This window comes from Berghia stephanieae, chromosome 4 (genome assembly GCF_034508935.2).
Source record: "Berghia stephanieae isolate SIO BIC M18660-M18661 chromosome 4, UCSD_Bste_1.3, whole genome shotgun sequence".
Lineage (NCBI taxonomy): Eukaryota > Metazoa > Mollusca > Gastropoda > Nudibranchia > Aeolidiidae > Berghia > Berghia stephanieae.
The window spans coordinates 28512027-28534571 of record NC_088363.1 but is presented as its reverse complement, the minus strand read 5'-3'; the positions used below and the strand labels follow the sequence as shown (position 1 = coordinate 28534571).

The 22545-nt window shown below is 35.5% G+C and overlaps 1 protein-coding gene across 1 annotated transcript in view; it reads right to left on the bottom strand.

Annotated features, from left to right (window-relative positions):
• LOC144970366 (uncharacterized) overlaps window positions 1–20930 on the bottom strand; it is a 51857-nt gene extending 30927 nt beyond the window's left edge. The window contains exons 1-2 of the mRNA XM_078909927.1: window positions 20901–20930; window positions 2761–3858 (exon numbers count right to left, since the gene is read on the bottom strand). Coding sequence (XP_078766053.1) covers window positions 2761–3846 — 1086 coding nt within the window. The 5' untranslated portion in view covers window positions 3847–3858; window positions 20901–20930. The remainder of the gene's footprint in view (window positions 1–2760; window positions 3859–20900) is intronic.
• Between the last annotated feature and the right edge of the window lie 1615 nt (window positions 20931–22545).

Sequence of the window (22545 nt, the reverse complement as noted above, 5' to 3'; positions counted from 1 at the left end):
CCCAGCAGCCTTCCTCTAGTTTAGTTTCGAAAATACGAATCTCGTTTCTTCTTCACTGACCTCAATAGTCATTTCATCTTCCAAAGCCCTGTCTAATTTATGTTTTTCATTTTCAATATCAACTTGTTTGCTGTGTCGAAACGTGAATAAAATTTATTTAGAGTTTCAATTTCGATATCTTCTGGTATAATCGTTGGCTTTGGATTATAGTTGACAAAAGTTTTAACCCCCGCCACGTGTCCTTTATATCCCCAGAAGAAGAGCATTTTTCAATACTATTTTTGTGCTTGTCTCTACAACTAAATATTACTCTCTTTATCTCTTTTTGTTTTGTTTTAAGATCTTTTTTGTTTCCACCAGTAATGAGTGTTTTCTTTCGGTTCAATAAAAGTTTTAGATCTTTTGTTATCCAAGGCTTGTTGTTAGGATAGTATCTTATTTCTTTTTTACAACTCACTAGCTGTCCACAGAATTTTAAATACTCAATCACACAGTCATTCAGCTCATCCACACTATCACATGATCCGATAAAAACATTCCAGTCAGTGCATTCAAAACAACCACGCAAATCTTCACACACACTTCCGTTCCAGATCTGTACACTTTTCTTTACTGGTTTTACACTTTTAAAAACAGGGCTGTAGGTGGGGAGTAGCAAGAGCATGAAGTGGTCAGAAAAATCTAATGGGGCACGGGGTAAACATTTATAACTATTTTTAACATTACACAGGAATAAATATAATGTCTTTTTGTCCCTTGTCTCGCAGTCCACGTATTGATAAAGTCCCGGGAGAGTGAAATCGTTACATTGGTTAAAATCACCAGTGACCATCAATACGGAGTCGGGTGACTTAATCTGAATGTCCTGTATTTCTTTCCTCAAAATAATTTTTGCTGTGTTATTGTCTGATGATGGTGGAATGTAGACGTTGATGATGATGACATGAGTATATTCACGGGGTAGATAATATGGTCGTGACGAAACAGTAAGAAATTTAATATAATCGTCACAATACACTTTCTTTATCTGACTGTTACTGGGGTGGCACCATTTGTTGTTAATATATGCGCACACCCAACCCCCAGTTCGTTTATTAACATTAGTCCAATCTCCTCGAAATAGTGAATAGTGTTCAATTTCAAAACATGACGATGGTATGTGAGGACAGAGCCAAGTCTCTGCTAAAGCTATTATGGAGGCTTGACGATAGTCACTATTATAACGACACAGTGAAATCAGTTCATCAATTCTATTCTTAATGATCATGCATTACCTGTCACTACACAGGGTAAAAATGGAGGAAAAGGCCGTTTGTTAAATTTTGTCTTTATTCCTCCTTTTCTCCTCCTCTTCCTTACTTTTGTGTCAATAGTGGGTGGTTGGCCGTTGATCTTGGGTGGTCGTTATAGACTGATACATATTTATTTAGATATGGCATGCGAAAAAATGAACTAAGCCAAATGATAGAATCCATCGAAAAATAAGCACCTGATGTCAAATATTGAACGACAAGAAACGCAATAAAATTAAATGATAATAAGGCCAAAAGTGTCATTTTAGGTCATCTCAGAAAAAAATATCTAATGTATCATAAATGTGAATAGTTTCTCTATTGTTAAAAATATCGGCATCTTCATTGACATCTGGACAACATTAGACAAGCATGTATAACACGCTTCTCAATACTCAACTGCCTACCTTAACAAAATTGATAAAATAAAACAATTAAAAAATTAAAAAACGACACAACCTTTACTGTAACAGTAACACTGTTTTTTTCTCCTCTCATTTTAGACGGCAACAGCGAGATTATTGGCTACAAATTATTCAAGACAATACGCTTCAACAGTTGTGACGTTACTTCCCCCGTAATGACGCAGGGTAACTTAGTAACTGGTTCTAAACTATCGGAACAATGGCGGACACCCTTATGAAAGAGTCCTCTGACGAGCAAAAAAGTCTATTCAGAGGAGAATAACATTATAAATCTGATCATGTTTTGAATTTTATACATTCTGATCACATGACATGTGAAAAAGTTCTAGCCAGCATGAAGAATAAAAAGTACCGATTTTCTTTGTTTGGAACCAAGCTGCTCGTTGCTGGGCGACGTGACATCAGACTATTGAATCCTATTCTGCATGATTAGTCCTTCAACGCAGTAAGAAACTGCTTCATATCTACTAAATGAGTTTCATTCTTGAATAAATATTCCAGCACAAAAATCTGGTATTGTGTTTAAATGTCTTACAACAAGTCAAACATCGTATCTCTATGACGAACTGAAGTTTTAAATACCGACTCAATCCATTCGCTCATTATCCGATGGAAAACTGCTTGCTCGTTTTCCAGAAACGTCGCAACCCTCTTGAACAAACTTCCAAAAGAATTTTGACATTTTTCATCAAACAATATATTTAAAAAGCATCCCAAAGCATAATTCATTTCCAAACTAATGTGTTAACGCATCTGTAAAGCGCTCTATTCACTTCCTTGTGACATAGTAACGCTCTCAACATATATTTAATGCATTAGATATTATTATTGCTTTTTATTTTGAGAATTTTAAACTGAACAACAACAGTCCATTTTTTGTATATTCCCGTAGTAAAGAATCTTTTTGAAGGCCTAAAACTTTCTCTGTCCACTGCGAGATTGGAGGCTTCGGACCTAAATCTCGAGTGTCATCCAAATAAACAGCAACACCGGAAATATGATGGATAACAAACAAGTATTCACTTTATATTAAATTTTCTTACCTTGGAATCCGCCACGTTATGTTCCCAACAGACATCACTTTTAGCTGTATTCTCCTGCTTGTCAGGTTTGAAGGGGAGATCGTTGAAATAATAAAAATATAGATATGATGTGGACTCCAACGAACCAGGGTAATAATCGCAGTTTTTAACGTATTTGGCATCTAAACCGTTGCATAAAAAGCAAAACAGATTTTTAGCTGTAGAGACCCGTAGTGAGGGTATGTCAGGGAGGTTATGGCAGAGTTGGATTAAGACTGGAGAAGAAGTGTCTGGACACGAGGTGAAGAACGGTTTATCTGGATCAAAGTAACTATCCCAGCCACTCCCACATTTTCCACCATATATCTCCATTGTTTTTGCATAACAAGTAAATCCATTGGTTTCTAACAAATATGCTTTCAGCAACTCGAATCGATCTACAAAATGACGGACTTTGTTTTGGGTCACCCCACATTTTAATCCATACACAAAAGGTTTCAGTCCATTAGTTAAATTCTGTTTCAAACTTCCTATATAAGAGCTATTAGAATCTAATCCTAATTTAAATCCATTACATACACCACAGAATATATTATCAAATGTTAATGCGGTCGTGACATCTATAGCTGGAACTAAGTATTCAAAATCGGTATAAGCCGATTTGTTTTCACATTTGTCTCTGATTATCGGATCTTGCCACGTCGATGAACATCCATAAGTACGGATGTGTTCTTTATCGTACGTTCTGTTAAAGAGATCGTGCATTTCATCATAACTACCTTTGTTGAACAGGTCTCTCTCCATTTCAAAATCTTTATATACCCAATCTGGAGAAGGGCAACACGTGCCTCTTTGAATGCAATCTTCATCACACGTACAAGGAAAGCAATATGGTTCACTGCAACAAGTATATCGGTCGTATACAAGTTTTCCATCCACACATTTACGCCCACAGAAAGACGTGTGGATTATTGGCCAGTTCTCTAATGTTATATCATCGCCTAAGAGTCGTTTTGCTTCATCAGAGAAGAATGCAGACACAATTGAGCTTTTCACAATTATAATTAGAAATAACCTTAATAACGAAAAGCCGCATATCCCTGCCATTTCTGGAAAATTCTGGAACAACGATAAATCATGAGATTAATATTAATCAACATTAATAAAAAATTATCATTTATGGAGCTCTAATATCAATTAGCAGAATACACTAAAGGGTTTTACAATTGATATGTGCACGTAGGCATCTAAAAATATCAACAGGGTTTGAAATTATTACAAAAAGTTTGCATTAATAATAATAATAATAATAATAGATCTTTATTGTCCATAAATATGGCAATTTGTCATTTAGTTACACTTGTTATAATGTTAAACGATAACTAAGATTGAACAGATATTTCACTCCTACTTATTTTCTCTCTCTCTCTCTCTCTCTCTCTCTCTCTCTCTCTCTCTCTCTTTTCTTTCTTTCTTTCACACGTGCGATATACACAACATAAACATATTCATTTCGTTTTCAATTTGTTACGATTGTGGCAATTCGACACCAAAAATTATCATCATTATCAATTGGTCAGTTAATCTTACATTAAATAAATTAATCAGTTAATCAGTCAACGAATCAATCCTTGGTTTTTCTGTACCATATGAAATATTCAAAATTTTTATTGCTGATGGAACGAACGTTGATTTATACTTGTTAGTTCTACATTTAATCTGACAAAACCTTCTCCCAGATGGTAAAAGACTAAATTCATGGTATAAAATATGTTTTTTATTGTTGTTAATTGAGAATGCTTTCCTTTCTATTTCTTTTCCATGAATTCTTTCTACTCCATCAAGAGGATGGTTTATTATTTTTGATGCCTCTTTGATAGATTTTGAAATTTTGATTTATCTTTAAGTCGGCATCCTCCAAACCATATGGTGCAGCCAAACGCAATTACACTTTTAATCAATGAGTCATAAATTCTTAACATAGTTTTCTTCCTTACTTGAAATGTTCTCAATTTCCTTAGGATGTATAATCTTTGGGCAACTTTCTTAGATATTATATTAATATGTTGAGAGAAATTGAGGGAACTATCAATGGTTATTCCTAAATATTTAAAATAGTCAACTATCTCAACATCATCTTTACCGATCGCCACACACTTTAAGTCGTTTTTATTTTTTACACCAAACACCTGTTCTTTCGTTTTTTCAACATTTAATTCAAGCTGATTTTGTTTACACCAATCGGTGAATATATTTATTTGTTTGAAATAATTCTTTTCGGTAACTTTATCTTTTAATAAGCCAAGAATAGCAGTATCGTCTGCATATTTCACTATAAAACAATTTTCAAAGGATGGTCTGCAGTCGTTGGTGTATAAGATGTACAGGATTGGGGAACTCACGCAGCCTTGGGGACATCCGTTCGACAACGTTCTTTTGTTGGAGATATGTTCACCCAATTTTACACATTGCGGTCTATGGGTCAGAAACTCTTTATACCATTTAATAAGGTAGTTTGGAATATCCATGCTGCACAACTTTTGAAGCAAAATATCTGTGTTCATGGCATTAAAAGCTGACGAAAAGTCGACAAACAGGATTCTGGCGTAATTCGAGGGCGTTTGGTCAAGGTGTTTCGAGATGAAATTTGTGGCGGTTAATAGTGCGTCTTCAACACTGAGATGTTGCTGGTATGCAAATTGGTACGGATCTAGCAATTTCAGGTCATAACATTTTTGTAGGAGCTCAGATTTTAAAATTTTTTCTAAACATTTCATTACAAGCGATGTAAGCGCCACTGGACGGAAGTCATTCAATACGGTCGGACAACGCTTTTTTGGAACTGGAACGACAATCGATGTTTTCCAAAGTACTGGCACTGATTGTTCATCGATTGACCTTTGAGATTACTAATTGCATTTTAGATATTAATTTTACAATGCATTCGTTGACGTATATATTTGTAACGATGTTTCTTTGTAATAAGATATGCTCTCTGGTTTAACTTACAATAGAATTAGACATCGGATGTTATTGGTTCTGATGGTCCATTTATTTTTAACTTCGTCCTATGCTAAAGATAATTATTTGAAACTAAAAGAGAAACATGAGCATTGTTTTATATTTTTGTCTTTATCCGCCTAGTTATTTTAAATACTAGCACTTTACATTTAAAGTTTTAAATGAATGTGATCAAATGTTGGATAAATTTGAACCCAATGTTTATTGTTGTAATAGACAATACATTTTTGACTTTGTAAGAGAACGCCACGGAGCTTTTTATTTGGGCATGGAGAGATTTATTCTGCATTTAATGAGTTATATATTTCGCGTACTTATCGTAAAATGTTTTTCCAAACTTAAGAACGGAAAATGATTTAGATACATTTAAAGAAAGTGATTGTATTCAAAATAATGAGAGGAACCACGAACTGGTATCGATGTAATGCAAGTACTCCCACTTCATTGTCATCCTAATTAACCGAAAGGTTGGTACAGAACCCATGTTATGAAAACGATGGCGTCTGTTAAAGATGAGATTTGACGAAACAAATTTAAATCCAATTTCGATAGTACGAGGGACACAACCAAGTGCTTGGTCACATCCTCAGATATGAACCGTCTAATGGAAGCAATCTTTTTTAGTTGAATAAAGAGAGATCTAACAAATTATAAACCTGATACTCCATCGACAGTCCAGAGTCTAAGAATGTGCCAAGGTTTTTCACTTTGACAACAATTTGAATGGAGGCATCCCCCAGCTTCAAATATGTTTCACTTTTCTACTTCGTGTCCCCCACATACAACACCTCCGTCTTATCATCAGTCAGTTTTAGTCTGTTCTCAGTCATCCATTCCTTAACACTTTGGATACAACTTTTACTATCAGCTGATACTTATTGTAAATTTCTCGTATTGGAGACGCAGTGCAATTGCATATCATCAGCGTATTGATGGTAAGACAGACCGAAACTTCTGATGATTTTAGACAGAGGGTCAACGTACAGAACAAAAAGAACGGGTCCAAGTACTGAACCCTGGGGAGCCCCACAATCAAGAATAATTTCCTCAGATCTGTATTCATCCACCGTAGTACTCTGTTTACGATTAAACAAATATGACCTAAACCAATCAAGCGCTGTATCAGACACGCCATAAAAATTTCAAGATGTTTGAGGAGAAGACTGTGGTCAATAATATCAAAAGCAGACGATTAGTCAAGCAAATTCAGCAAAGAACATGAACCATTATCTATTACAGAGAGGAGATCATTAACAACCCTAACAAGTGCCGTTTCCCCCGAATGATATTGCCTATAAGCCGACTGAAATTTTTCTTCAAAACAATTATTTTTAAGATGAGACAGTAATCGTTTCAAAACAAGCTTTTCCAAGATTTTAGAGAGAAAAGGAAGATTAGAGAGGGTGATAGTTTTTTAAAGTTCTCTTTATCTAGATCAGATTTTTTCAAAAGGGGTTTGGCATGAGCAACTTTGGAAATGTCTGGTATAGCACCTGACTGCAACGAATTATTTTTAGGATGGCAGTATTTACCGTGTCTAAATCGCAACTTTTATTTGGAGACGACATACTGCAGTTACGTAAGTCAGCTTCAGTGATCTTTGAAAAATAATTTGTTAATGAATCACAATGAATCTTATCAAATGTTGGTATCCGTTTTTTTCTTTAAAATATTGAACAAAGCGAGTTGGTAGATTTGCACGATCGATTGAAGATGGGAGAGTTGCTTGCGTCTGTTGTCGCAGCAGTTCCTGTCTCGGACGCCCGACTTTTTTCAAGCGGTCTTCATAGAATTTATTTTTGGCCCTGAAATTGACGGCTTTCGCATCATTTCTAGCCGTGATGTACAGTTTCTTATCAACAGCATCTCTGGATTTGAGCCATTTTCTCTCTGCCCACCTAATGGCTAATCCAGTCAATTTTTTTTCTGTATTATACCAGGGATTCACCCTTACTACTCTAGTTTTTAAGGGAGCATGCTTTTCCACCGTATCAACAATTGATTCGTGGAGACCATTTGCATCATGTTTATTTTTAACGTTATGGTCCAGATCTTGTTTAAAAATGTCCATGTTCACATTCTTCATATTACAAGATGTTATCACCTTTTTCTTACTTCGTGCTTCATTGGAAATAAAACTCCAATCTCCACCAAGAAATATACAGTGAGATTGGATTACAAAATGTTGGGTCGACCACTGAAACAATTGAAGAATATAGCATTCTTTGGACTCCGTTTAAATAAAACTCTACAGGGGAATCATCAAACTTGCCTAAATGTGACCCATAATACAGGCATATATTCAACTTGTCTGACCAGTATTGGAGTAAGTTTTGACTGCCTTGGATCTATACAAGATAAAACGTATTACTGTCAATGAAAATATTCAGAGAGCACGAATACATCAGTCGAAAGCAAACATTAAGCCATACATGTTTTAGACTTCATCAGCAATTGAACACCTCCCCCCCCCCACCCCCAAACAAAAATAGGTAGTATATCAGACTTCATCACACCATCACAAATTTCATCAGCTGTAGGCATTGACAACACATAATTTACGCTAGACATTGCGCGAATGGAATAAACAACTACTTGGCACAGTAGACACAGAGTGGACCCTAAATCATTTTGACGCGTTTTTCATATGCACAAAAACATCATGAAAAATGAATGTCTAGTGGCAGAGATTCGTGTTGTGTGATAAACGTGTTATTTGACGCGATGAGCACACTGTCTTGTGCATTTAATAAACTTGAGCTCGAATTTGAAAACATTTCTTCTCCCGATTCAAAACAAATTTCTTCTCATTATACCATTGGCCACACGTACATCTCTTTCCATTATCCTCCTAAAGTAACAAATTATCTTCCTCAGAATTCCGTTGTCATCAAACCTTTCTCTGTCGATCTTCACAGGACTCGCAATTAAAACCTTTAACATTATTACACTTATTTGTCACTATCTCACTCAACATATCCATATTAAAATTCATTAAAAGTTTAAATAAACGTTTAGTCATTGACATGAGTGCAAGTAGTTACTATGCCATTTCCTGAACTTCCGATGATTTTTTTTATTACTCGATGGAGATGATATGGAATTCATCACAATAATACTAAGTAACACGCCCAGCAGGCAGACGTTGTGTCTTGTGCTGTCGTTAAAATGGATGTTATCACTGTGCTCTCGTTGTATTTCCAATTGGATTCAGTAGTCTGATGTCACGCCGCCAGGCAACGGCGGCCATCTTGGTTCTAAACAAAGAAAATCATTACTTTTTGTTCTTCATGCTGGCTAGAACTTTTCATTCCCTTTTCATATGCCTTTTGATCAGAATGTGTAAAAGTCAAAACATGATCATATTTATTTGTTTTTTTCCTCTGGAAGCGTTTTTATGCTAGCCGGAGAAATATTTCATACGGGCGTGCGCGATTGTTCCGATAGTTTAGAGCCAGTGTTACTAAGTTACCATGCGTCATTAGGAAGGAAGTGAGGTTACGACTATTGAATCCTATTAGATTTTTATATCAATCAACTTGTAATACTTTGGTGTTTAATATGGCCCAGACATTATTAATTAAATTACGTGATATTTAACATTTTAAAATAAATATTCCAAATCTTCTGACATTTTTATTCATTTCGGTGCATCTATATTTAGATTTTATGAAATTGATCAATTATGTGCAACTTAACATTTTAACGACATCATTTTATTTGCATACCTGAGTGAGCACTATTCGAACTGACATTTTCATTTTACCAACGCCTTACGCACAACGGAATTTAGTATACAAAAATGGAGACATTGTTTACACTGCTTGTCCAACATGAGTTGTTTTTATCATCAATTTTTGGACTTTTAATCATTACTCTTTTACTTCGCCTTACTGTGAAAGAAATAAAGAACGTAAAAATCGCAGTGGTCGACGGAAACAACACTGCATCATTGGTCATCGACCAAAATAATACAGATCGACAACTCAACATTCACTTTCCCCATTATTAGTCTTGTCCAAAGTACCTATATGTGTTTTACTATCCTCAGTCCGCGTTGTACACATTAATGCAATGTCCATTAAAAATAAACACGATGAAATACAAGACAATATCATTAATTGCAACATAGACATTTTGTGTATAACCGAGTCCTGGCTCTGTAAAGATATTGGCGATCATCACATTTCAGTGTCTTGTCCACCTTCACAGGAATGGAAATCATCACCATGAGGTGTTCCCAAGGGGGGGGGGGTAGGTATTTATATATAAAAGACAAGTTTCCAACGTGTCCTTCGAACCAAAAAAAGAAAGAGAGAGAGAGAGAGAGAGAGAGAGAGAGAGAGAGAGAGAGAGAGAGAGAGAAAGAGAGAGAGAGAGAGAGAGAGAGAGAGAGAGAGAGAGAGAGAGAGAGCTACGAGGCTGCACGGCTATCCTTTCATTCCGATTCATCAAATGTCGATATTAAATGTATTTAACGCCGGGCCCAGAAATTCAAACAGTACATTCTGTCTTGAATTTCAGGAAGATGTCCTACACCACATATTGAAAAAGTCACCATTTATATTTATTGGCGATTTCAACAATCATTTCCAGTCGCAACGTTCGCCCGTGAATAAAATCAAAGTTTTACTCTCGGAGCAGGAGCTAAAACATCACATAATGGAAGCAACTCATTAATCTGGAAGTACGATTGATTAGGTCATTTCTCCTATCAGGGGTATCACGTACAAAAAACCCCAGACGTGATTGATTTGGCGCTATCAGACCATCGTGGAATTTTTGTCGACCTCTATCTGTGTAATGCTTCCCCTTAAAAAAGAACAGGGAAAAGAGATTGTTAATACATAGACGTTTAAAGTATTAAGTCTGAACTTAATGAAAAAATTTTAAATGTGAAAAATATATTAGACTTCAACAGTATGGCTTTAAAACCCTTAACAAATACGCCCCATTGAAAACTGGTCATTTTAGAAAGACAAAATACAAGTTTAACTCGGAGATAAACCAAAATTGAAAAAAGGAAGGCAGAAAGAGTTTGGCGAAAAAGCGGCCTCGAAGTACACACATTTTATATTTATAAATCTGTAAAAAAATACCTTCTATAATTTGATAAATATGGCCAAAAGAAATTATTACAACACTAAAATAGAAAACATCAAAACTTGTAAAGTACTCTACAACAGCGTTGCTAACAACCTACCAGGGAATAAAAAAGAACAGCCAATTCCCAGTTTCAAAAAATGGTAGCCTCCTTGCTGAAGATTTTGCTATATTCTTTAACAACAGAATCATAACCATTTGACAAAATTTGGATAAACCAACACATTCACCACCCACCTTCAAATCTTTAAATGGAAACATTTTCGACTCCTTTGAACCTATAACCGAAGACGAAGTTCGAGAGACTATCATTAAAGTCCATATAAGCACTGTGATCTTGACACCCTTCCCATATATCTGCTTAAAGAATGTCTCGACGTTGTGCTTCAAGCAATTACCAAACTTATATATATAACTCTCTTTCCTCTGGACTAGTCCCTGATGTGTATAAAAATGCCATTATCAAACCCTTGGAAAAAGTCAGATGTCAACACAAATGATGACACAAATTACAGACCCTCTTCGAACATTCCCTTTTTATCTAAAGTGCTTGAACGAATTGTCTTAAAAAGGCTACTGCTTCATGTAAATGAAATAATAATCTCAATAGTCTTCATATAAATCATACCACAGCACTGAAACTGCCCTTTTAAAACTTAGCACCGACATTCTTAACAATTTAGACACAAATAATGTATCTCTTTTGGCTTTATTAGATCTACCAGCTGCATTTGATACAGTTGACCACTCAATATTGATCAAACATTGGAATAAAACATGGATCAGAAGAACAGTGATTGAATGGTTTAAGTCATATTTAGAATGTAGGAAACAAGTTGTCCAGATTAATATGGCTAGATCAAATGAATTCTGCCTTTGGGATGGTGTTCCACAAGGGTCAGTCTTGGGTTCTGTTATTTTTACCATGTATACTCAACCTCTTTCTGAATTTTTTTGGTAAGAAATTACATTTTCTACCACTTTTATGCTGGCGATACACAGCTATACAAATTTGATATTCCAGGCAATATTCCTTCATTGACATCGCCTGCATTGCAGAAGTAAAATGTTGGATTGAAACAGATACGTTGAAATTGAATGATGAAAAGACAGAAGTTATGCTTTGAACTGAAAATAGAAGCGGAAATGGTTTGATGGAACATTTAAGTGTGAATATAAATGGTTGTTCAATTTAACCCATGACAGGCGTTCGAAATCTCGGGGTATTCCTGGAACATGATTTTTTTTACGAAAGTGCGAGTAGACAGCCTCTGTAAATCTCTTACAAATTATCTTAAGATTAGATATTTCCTTACTAAAGATGCAACAATGAACCTCGTCACAACTCTTTTTTTTATCACATCTAGACTATTGCAATGGTCTTTTATCTCACAATAGCCATGATAAAATTTCGCGCCTGCAGGTCATACAGAATAGTGCAGCTAAATTATTGACAAGACAAAAGAGACTGTCACATTCCCTGCCTATTCTGCATGAGCTGAACTGGCTGCCTCTCAAGGAAAGAATCATTTTAAGATTGCTCTGTTTTGGTTTAAAAAGACTAAATGATGAAACACCTGACTACATTAAAAGCATGCTAGAAATTTATGTACCAAAAAAGAATTCTATCCTCGACTGACAAAACGAAACTTACCCTTAGAAATAATTACAATTATAACCAGCGGCGTGGCATGCTTACAGTATAAAGTGGTGCCAGACGAAAATGACTTACACATGCTACATGTGTAAATATAAAAGAAAGAAAAAAAACTTACATACTTGTAAAGTAAATTTGCATGGTGATGTTTCTATTCCTGCAAATCTTTTCAATAGTTTGTTTATATAAATCACGAACGAATATATTGATTGGAGTTTGGACACTGAGGGAAATGGCTAAAGGGACACATGCAGACATTGAATGTCAATCGAACAAAGGGTAATTTCAAAACTTACAAAGCGTAAGAATGTAAACAGCCGATGGGCTATTAAAAGAGTACTGTAGTTACGTCATGAAACAGCCCCATTCCACTTCGGAAATCAAACATGACACCATACAAGATCTCTCTCTCTCTCTCTCTCTCTCTCTCTCTCTCTCTCTATCTATCTATCTATCTATCTATCTACCTATCTGTGTGTGTGTGTGTGTGTATGTGAGATGAACGCGCACGCACACACACACACACAAAGTCAAACACGCATATTCACGCGAAGATCATGCATTTAGCATATAGCATCACTATCAAGAAATGTTTGACTTAACTCGTTCACATTGCTTCATATCAATTTTTGCAGCAATAATAATAATAATAATAATAATAATAATAATAATATAATAATGATGATGATGATGATGATGATGACGATAATGATGATGATGATGATGATGATGATGATGATGATGATGATGATGTATAATAATAATAATAATAATAATAATAATAATAATAATAATAATAATAATAATAATAATAATAATAATAATAATAATAATAATAATAAATTAATATATACAATAATCACGACACAAAGAGAGAAACAAATGAACTTGTTAATAATCGTGATTTCGATAATAATAAAGATGGTCGAAGTTACCATACTATGACTAGGACGTAAATGACCAACATTAGCTATTTTTCCCCAGTCCAACAGAGTTGGAGCAAAAATTCCTCGGCACCTGAGGCGGGTTTTTTCTCGTATGTGAAGATGGTAAAAATTCGAGCCAGGTATTTAATGTGGCAACATTATAGTACATTATAGTAATAGCCTTAAGGAGCCAGCAAAGATTCGCTCCTTGGAATCGTTTGAGTGGGGAAATCCAGTCACTCGCTCAGCCATAGTACACAGTCGCTGACGACAGTCATCAACGGACTGTGTGAATCGGGAGAAAAGCGTGGGTAGAAGGCGTTGTGACAGAAAGGGAGTCTGTTTCGCACTGTTGATAAAAGGCGATATATACCATTTCTCAGTTTTATATATTTAAAAAAATGCTGTTATCCATTTTTAAAACATGGATGTGGTGCCAGGCACCATTTGAACCAATAGAGCCACGCCCCTGATTATAAGTTTTATGGCGGCGGTTCCTTTACACACAATGGGCCAATTGTGTGAAATTCCTGTCCAGACGGATAAGAGAAGTGAAACCTATTAATAGTTTTAAATCATTGTTAAGCATTACCTTTTTACTGTTACATTTTCATGATATTGATAGGATATTACATATACTGCTGCTTTGACATCATTCTGGTATACGTTTTATATATATAACTTTTGTATATTTATTTGTAACGTGCATTGAGCATCGCGCGATATAAATGCCATGTATTATTATTATTATTATTATTATTATTATTATTATTATTATTATTATATATTATTATTATTATTATTATTATTATATTATTATTATTATTATTATATATTATTATTATTATATTATTATTATTTATTATTATTATTATATTATTATTATTATTATTATTATTATTATTATTATTATTATTATTGTTTGGACATAAAACTTGTCTCTCGGCACAAAATCAAATCAGTGTAAAGTTATAGATATATCATGCGTATTGGCAGTGAAGGAAAAGAAGATAGATGAAGAATCTTTGTAAACCTGCTAAAGGGCTGGCAACAAAGGATTCAATCTGACTGTTCAACTGAATGGCAGCAACTTTGACGAGACTAGAGAGGCGTCTCTATGCTATGATGATGCAGTGAGTGTGAGAGAGTCATCACTACACACATAAACAACAGAAACAATTTAAAAACATGACTATGACACGCAACCACTCAGACACGATGCTATACTATTTATCCTTTTCTCTATATAGAACAGGACAAGACAAACAATAGCTTGACTCTCTCTACACTTCGCATTGATGTTTGTCGTCTGACGGTCGACCTGTCAATATTCATTTTTGGCTAGGACGTAATCATTAATAGAATGTTGTGTGGTTTTGAAAGTGAAGAAAACCTTAAGAAGTCACATTTATATTATTTTAGAGTCATCCTTTTGAATAATTTTGAGTAAAACGAGCGAGTAGGAAGTTATTTTCTTAGATTTCATGAACGGCCGATCACCGCTTGTTTACTATAGTAACGCAATTCCCAGCCCAAGTCAAAATGGCGGATGGTTTTCTCATCGAGGCCGCTGGTTGGCTAGCCAATAAGAGCACGTACGGTTTCCATTGGGTAAATTCCTTGCACAATAGCCATGTCTTGGAATCAACAGAAATTGCATATGCCCTCTGTCAAGACTATCAGAAGATAGTGTGAAAGTTTTAAGCAAATTGGCTGTCTCAAAGAAGGGGGTTAGCATCTTAAAAAGAACACGCACTGACGAAAATGTGGCAAGAGTTAAGATTTGGAAGACTGGCATTTTGTCATTGGGGACATTGGTATGTATCCTGGAAACGTTTGCAATAAACACATAATATCAAAATAAAGGGGAGGCCTTCCGTAAGCTCCTCGTACAAAGGGAAACAACCCAAATATTCCTTCAACTAAGAGGACCAAAAACACCCTAGGTCCTTTACTAAGACCAATGACTAACCCTGATTGAAAAAAATCCGCCGTCCTCAAGCTAACCTTAATAGCAAAAAACAAAAAAACAAAAAAAAAAAACAAAAAAACAAAAAAACAAAACAACAAACAACCAAAAAACACCCCAAAAAACAAAACAAAAACAACCCTAGGACTGCTTTGCACTTCCATTCAATATTTCAAAGACAAAATGGCGGCGGAGAACCAAAACAATGGTCGTATTAGGACAAATTTAACTGTTACTAATCTATCATGGTTTGTTCTCGAGTCTTTAAAATACTACTATATATTGATAAATTGAATAAATAAACGCCTGACAAAAGATCCACGGTGAAAATACTAATTGAAAGAGATGTTACAACTAGGAGCTTACGGAAGGCCTCACAAATAAAGCGACAGCACAACAATGTCGCTAGGTTCAAGTAAGTATTATCCAATCGCAATATCGGGATTTTGGTTGTTGTTCTTAATTTAAAGATTGTATCGCTAAGAATGACTAATAAACCATGGGTGTATACGAAATTCAATATCAAACCGTTTCCATTACTATCACAAAGAGAATATACACAAAGTAGATAATCATTGGGAGCATTGATAGAATAATTAGTCCAGAAATTTGACCACCTAGTGAAAACATTAGTTGTTGCGGTATTTCAAATACTTACGGGTCGCAAGTCAGTCTCTATAAGCAGGCAAGGTCTTTTGGATAGACTATTATAAATTTTTAAACAAAACGATGAAATACGGTTAGTCTAGTAAGCCATTTTAAGATTGTGATGTGTGAATATATTTTATTTTGCGACTTAAACTGGCTTCCAACACATTCTAGACGTCTAGCATAAAACTGCCAGAATTTTTGAAAAATATTGTTTTAAAAAACTCATACAATTCAATCCCAATTCACGACAGGATCATGCATATTATGTCTAACTAATTTTCTACTTTCAATAACGCCATCAAAGATTCTGTAAAAGAATTAGCACTTATCAAAAACAAACAACAAGACGAACGTGCATGACCGATGACATCCCGGATATAATGGATAAGAGTAGAAGGAAAAAAATAATAAGTATTTCGAAATTACCAGTAAGATTCGAAAAGTAACATGTAGTGAAGCCAAGTCTAGATGGCTGTAAATAAAGGATCCGAAAGACATGCACAGAAGGGTAAAAGGAAAAGGCAACAATAAGAAAACAATTGAATGCATAAAATGAAAAGGCGGACAATTGATAATGTGAAAAGCTTAAATTCATAATAGATGGCCAGAAATTATAAAAGAGTTGTATGATGATGACAGACTTGCAACAAAACCAAAAGTCAAATACTGAAGTACCTCAAATCGTGAAAGAAGAGGTAAAACATGCAATGAAAATGTGACACGAAGAAGATGAAATCAGAACAAGCCCTAAGGTCAGAAAAATCACAAACGAAATGTTGAAACATTCGGAAATATTGGAGTTACCGTTCTCACAGAACTTAAAATTGCAATCTGTGGAACAGGTCATATCCCAATAAAACTTTTGATATCGATATTCATCCCCCAAGAGACAAGCAGCAACAGAATGCTGGCTTCACCGGGCTTATCAGCTTAATGAGGCACATAACAAAAAAATAATTGTTTCGCAGTAATAGAAGAATGAAAAGAATAAAGCCATAAATTGGAGAGGGACATTGTGGTTTTGTGGAAATAAAGTGAATGCCATTTACATACTATTAAAGCTAACAAAAAGAAATATGTAGGTTAAAAAACGGGAATGAATTTTTCACTGAAGCATTTGATATAAATCATTCTGATCTAGAACGTCAAGACATGGGTAGTGGTGGAAAAGACATGAGAATCATCAGAAAACAGAAAGCAGCAGAGAGATCAAAAGACAAGCGAATGTCAACCGATAAAAAGAGGAGTGAGTATGATGTTATCGATATTGAAATGGGTTTGTAGTAGCTAACAGAAGAGAGAAACCTACGGAGAGTTCTATTTCTATCACCTTGCATGTGAAGTGCTGAATGATGAAGAACAGTGCTTAAAATACGTCCGAATGAAACCAAGCACTTTTTACATGCTGCTTGACACCATTGAAGTTTAAATCACAAACAGGTTTATTATTATGTTCTTTTTATTTACAGCGATAAAACAATGAGACAAATAAAGGGTATATCAAGATTATAGGGCAATTGTTGAACTGTAAACAAAATCAGACAAGGAGGTCCAACAACTTTTTGTGATTTTTGAGATGGAGAACGGCCTATAAGAACTAATGGATAGTATTATGACTGAAACAGAAAATGGGTCTTCTCAGCCTAAATAAGAGGAGAACGGGCATCGTGGTCATCCTGTGCAAAAAAAAAAAAAGAACATGTCACATTGTTTCAGAAAAGCGTGGTATTGTTATGGAACAAATAAAGCAATTTAAATAGTAGACATTATCATAGGAACCGATGGATGGTGCGAAACGGAAACGAAATGCCGGATTGGTAGTAGTGTTAGCACAGTAGTAGTTGTAGTTTTTCTTCTTCTTTTAAGAACACGCAATGAAAAGGACTCCCGAGGCTGTTATCAAATCCACGTTTCATATATTATGTACTAACTGGCATGCAGAGGCACTCAGAGAACACGTTTAGCGAACAGCCACGAACACAATGAATACACTGTTCAGATGTGGACGGAAAGGCTAAAATTCCTTCGTCATCAAACAATGAATGGCCCGTTTGCCATGTTCGCCGAATATTGTTCAGGTGTAGACCCACCTAGAGAATGTAAGAACTTTTTTACTCTATCCCTAAATCGATTCCGATTTCGGCATCTCTGAGTAAAAATATTTGCCTGACACTTCTTTTTAAATAATCTAATTCATTTTAATGAAATTTAACGCTTGATAATATGACGTCACAAATTATTATTGCACTTGATATTATTACGCATTACTCTTTAAGGAGAGGGGTAGAATAATAATTTAGGATATCTGAACTCATAAGCTAGATATTCTGATAGTTGCCATTTGTATCGCAACCTGAATAGTGCACCCGTTTGGAACAAGCCCGAATTCGAAACGCAATTGTGCAATATTTCAAAATAACTTTCATTCATATTATGTAAATAATATGAATGGGTGATTTTTGTTTGTTTTTATCTAAAAATATTTTCCATGCTTTTATGTTCCCCCCTTTTTTATATGTTTATCTAAAATAATATGCAATATGCAATTTCCATTACTATTCAAAAGCCTTCGACTCGGTAAATATAAAGTATGTGTAAGATTGGACGATGAGGCCTGCGATTTTTTTTAATATTAAAAAAGGAGTGAGACAAGGATGTGTTTTATCGCCAGACCTTTTCAACATACACTGAAATAATCTTCGGTGGAATTGAAAAAGTACCAGGCATATGTGTTGGAGGGAGAATTTGACGACCCTGAGGTATGCAGGTGATGCGGTTCTTATGGCATAGACACCAGAAAATCTTCAGATCATGCTTGGCAAATTAGTGGCTGGTAGCGAAGCAAAGGGACTTTTGGTGAACGTTAAGAAAACTGAGTGCATGGTCGTTAACAAACATCACCAACGACACTACAGATTTCAAAATAAATAAAACAAAGAATAGCGATTGCTAAAAATACCTTCCGCAACCTAAGATCCGTCATCTATGCCACCAATATTAAATTAAACACGAAACTTAAGGTTATCCAAATTTACGTTTTCTCGTCTCTCCTCTTCGCATGAGAAACATGGGCCGGTTTTGATGAACGTGGACTAGCGCTTAGTCTCCGACTATTTCTTGACTTTAGCCAAGGACTTGAAAAAAAAAATCGGATTTCATTTGAGCTGACGAAGCAAGTTCTAGACTGAAATGACTGCCCCTTCAGAATAAGTTTGGCAAGATTTAGTCATTTTCTGAGACAGGACTTCAAATTTTAGTCTGAGACTGGTTACTAGGATACACCATAGCGTCAGCAAGACAGCAGTTATTTTTAGATTGAGAACGCTTCGATTCAGAAGGAAAATACATCGGTTACGGATGACAGAGTCAAAAAGTGTCCTGTTGCTATTGACACTGGCTTTAAAACACTATACGATAAGTGCAGACCATCGAAAGTACACATTTTTGTGAGTAAAAACAAAAACAAAAAAACTGAATCTAGTCGGCTCGCGTGTTGCGAGTGAACGGAAATTCAAAATCGAAGGGATTGCGTCAAATAAAGAACAACCAAAAAATATTAGAAAGTATTGTGGAGACAAAAGTTATATTGTAACTCACTGAAATAATGTGATTTATCAGAACAAACTTTCTTTTATGTTTGTTTGTTTTTTGTTTTTTTGTTTTTTTGGTTCAATTTTTTTGGGTTTAAATGAAACGCTCATTGGCCTAAATATAGAATTGACAGTCGACTCAGTTGACCATTGGCATCGTTGTAGTCGACCTGTCGACAGTCAATATCACGTGATTTGATTCATCATTGCAAAAATAAGTTAAATATGACAGAGAACGAAACATTTTCTATATCTGATGTATTGCTAATTTCCTCTTTGGAAATCTTTTCTGCTGAAAGTATGAAGGCGGGTATCTTACCTGCTATCTTGGACTAGAGAGCATGATGTTACTAGCATCGTTCTTACCACGCCTACTTCTAGGCAAGAGACTAGTTAGACCCAGACTAGAAAGCGTTCATTAAATCTGATTTTTTTAGTCACTCGCTCCGCTTATGCTTAAGACTAGCAAGTCATTTACTAGACTAGTAAATAACTAAATCTAGTCCTCGTTCATGAAAACTGGCCCTGGACTCTAGACAAGAAATGTCCAAACCGCCTAGAAGGTTTTGAAATGTTGTTGAACAGAAGATTGCTAAGCATCAAATGGGCAGGCAGAATAACAAACGTAATAGTTTTGCATGGAATGGGGAAACCCATCCAAATTGTGAAAACTATCAGAAAAAGGCAAATCGGCTTTCTTGGCCATGTGTCGCGACGCGAGCACATTAAAAGCCTAACATCAGCGGCTATATAGAGGGAAAAATAGCTCGTGGTCGTCAGAGGTTGACGTTTTTGAGCAGTTTGAGCCCATCAACAAGCAACATCCCTACAAAGTACATGAGGGAGGAAGTGGACAGATCTTCGTGGAAGCATATGATAGGAAACGTGCATACAAGCGCAAACCACGAATAATTAAGTAGTGCCAAGTAGTGTTAACGACCAGGTACTCATTTTACACCCGATAACAGCAGTTTCAAAAATAAGTTTTTTGTTTAACGTTCCCATGGTTTGCTGTATTTTAACAATGATAGAGGCTGCACAATGTTGTTTGGGGTTTGTTTTTTGTTTGTTTGTTTATTTTCTTTTATTTTTGTATGCCAAAGATCATACGGTTCTCTCTTTTATTTTACTAGTTAATAAGACTTTTTCGGATCATCTTAATCTACTGCTATTTAATAATGTAAACAATTTCGAAATGATATGAATAATAATACGTATTATATCTATACCCAATTATAACCCACCGCACTCGTATTAAAAAGGGTTGATTTAGATATTTTATAAAATTGAAATAAAGTGAATATTATGAGATATTAGAAACATTTATATGTTTTATCGAGGGCAACATGTACCTATTAGCAGGTCTGGTACCCGAACGTGTTGTAATGGAGAATAATTTACGTTGGTTTGAGAGTATTTCCATTACAACAACGAGCTCATAATAATTTGGGTAATCAGACCTGCAAATAAAAACACGCCTACTACATACAACACAATAATTAAGACACAAACTAGAGTTGTTGATAGCGGCAGCGGCTGGTGATCGTTATTTGTCACAAGGAGGGATTTTACAACATATTTGTGTTTTTACAATATCTTCGGTTGTCAAGTTGTCTTGTTTTATCTGTATTTGTATTGTAAAATCAATTGTAAAATCAACAAAACAAATTAAGTGCAGCTCCTTGGAAAATAACACGAGTCGTCATCGTCGGTTAGGCAATTATTTTGTTGTGTAATCAATCACTCTGAGACATGCAATTTAGGTTCATGGAAGGAGCGAGAATGGAGGGGAAAAGGGGGGAGGAGGATGGGGAGAATGAAAAGATCTTGAGCTTTATATCACGCATTATCCACCAAATGTGCTCAAAGCGCATTACAAAGGGTCACATTTAATCTGTAGAACGAGACATGACGCCTGTTAGGCGATATTACAATTATTATTTTTTCCCGACAAAGACAACGCTGTTAACGGCCAGGTCCTAATTTTACATCTGAGTATGGTGAGAGAAGGCAAGTGTCATACCGCAAGACCACATAGCCGCACAAAGAAGAATAAGAAGAGGGAGGACAGTAGGGTGAGGGGAACAACAACGATGAGGAGGTAGAAGAGGAATGGGGAGGAGGAAAGGGAGAGAAGTAGAAAGTAAGAAAAAAAAGAGTATCCGAAAATAATCCCGACTTCGCTCGGGATCGATTTCGGTCTTTTTGCATGTGAATCGAGTGCTCTACCAGCTGAGCTATCAACAAATATCTTTTTAATTCTTTAAAAAAAATGATAATGTTAATGTGTTTGTTGTTGTTGTTTAACAATGCAGCAAATGCAAAAACGACACCTTCTCTCCCTCTCTCTCTCTCTCTCTCTCTCTCTCTCTCTCTCTCTCTCTCTCTCATCCCTACATTATTCTAACTCTTCCTCTTCCTCCCTATCACATGGTTCCCGTTTCACCTCCCCCCCCCCTCCCATCTAAATTTCTACTTCTATTTAATAACCCATTTACTTATTCTTCTCAATCCTTACCCTTCCCTTCCTATTCTTTCCACCCTCCTCTTATTATCTTTACTGAACCCCCCAATATTCCCCAAACCCCCACCCCTTTGTATTCCGTCAGATGGAAAAAAAATAATCTGAAATGCCATCGGTGTAGCAGTAAAACACCTGAGCCCGGTCTTCTAAAATTTTGACAGATTTTAATTAGAGTACCGTCTCTTTTGCTACTCGACGATCAAACTATATTGATCATGATTCATAAATGCCGATGTTTATCGACAATGCAATTTTCATTTCAGTTCAATTTTCCGAGCAAGTTTCGTGTAATCAAAGGCTAACGGCAATTACCAGCCAATTTGACAATTCTAGCGTACTTTGACAAAATACATTTTCTTTCATTT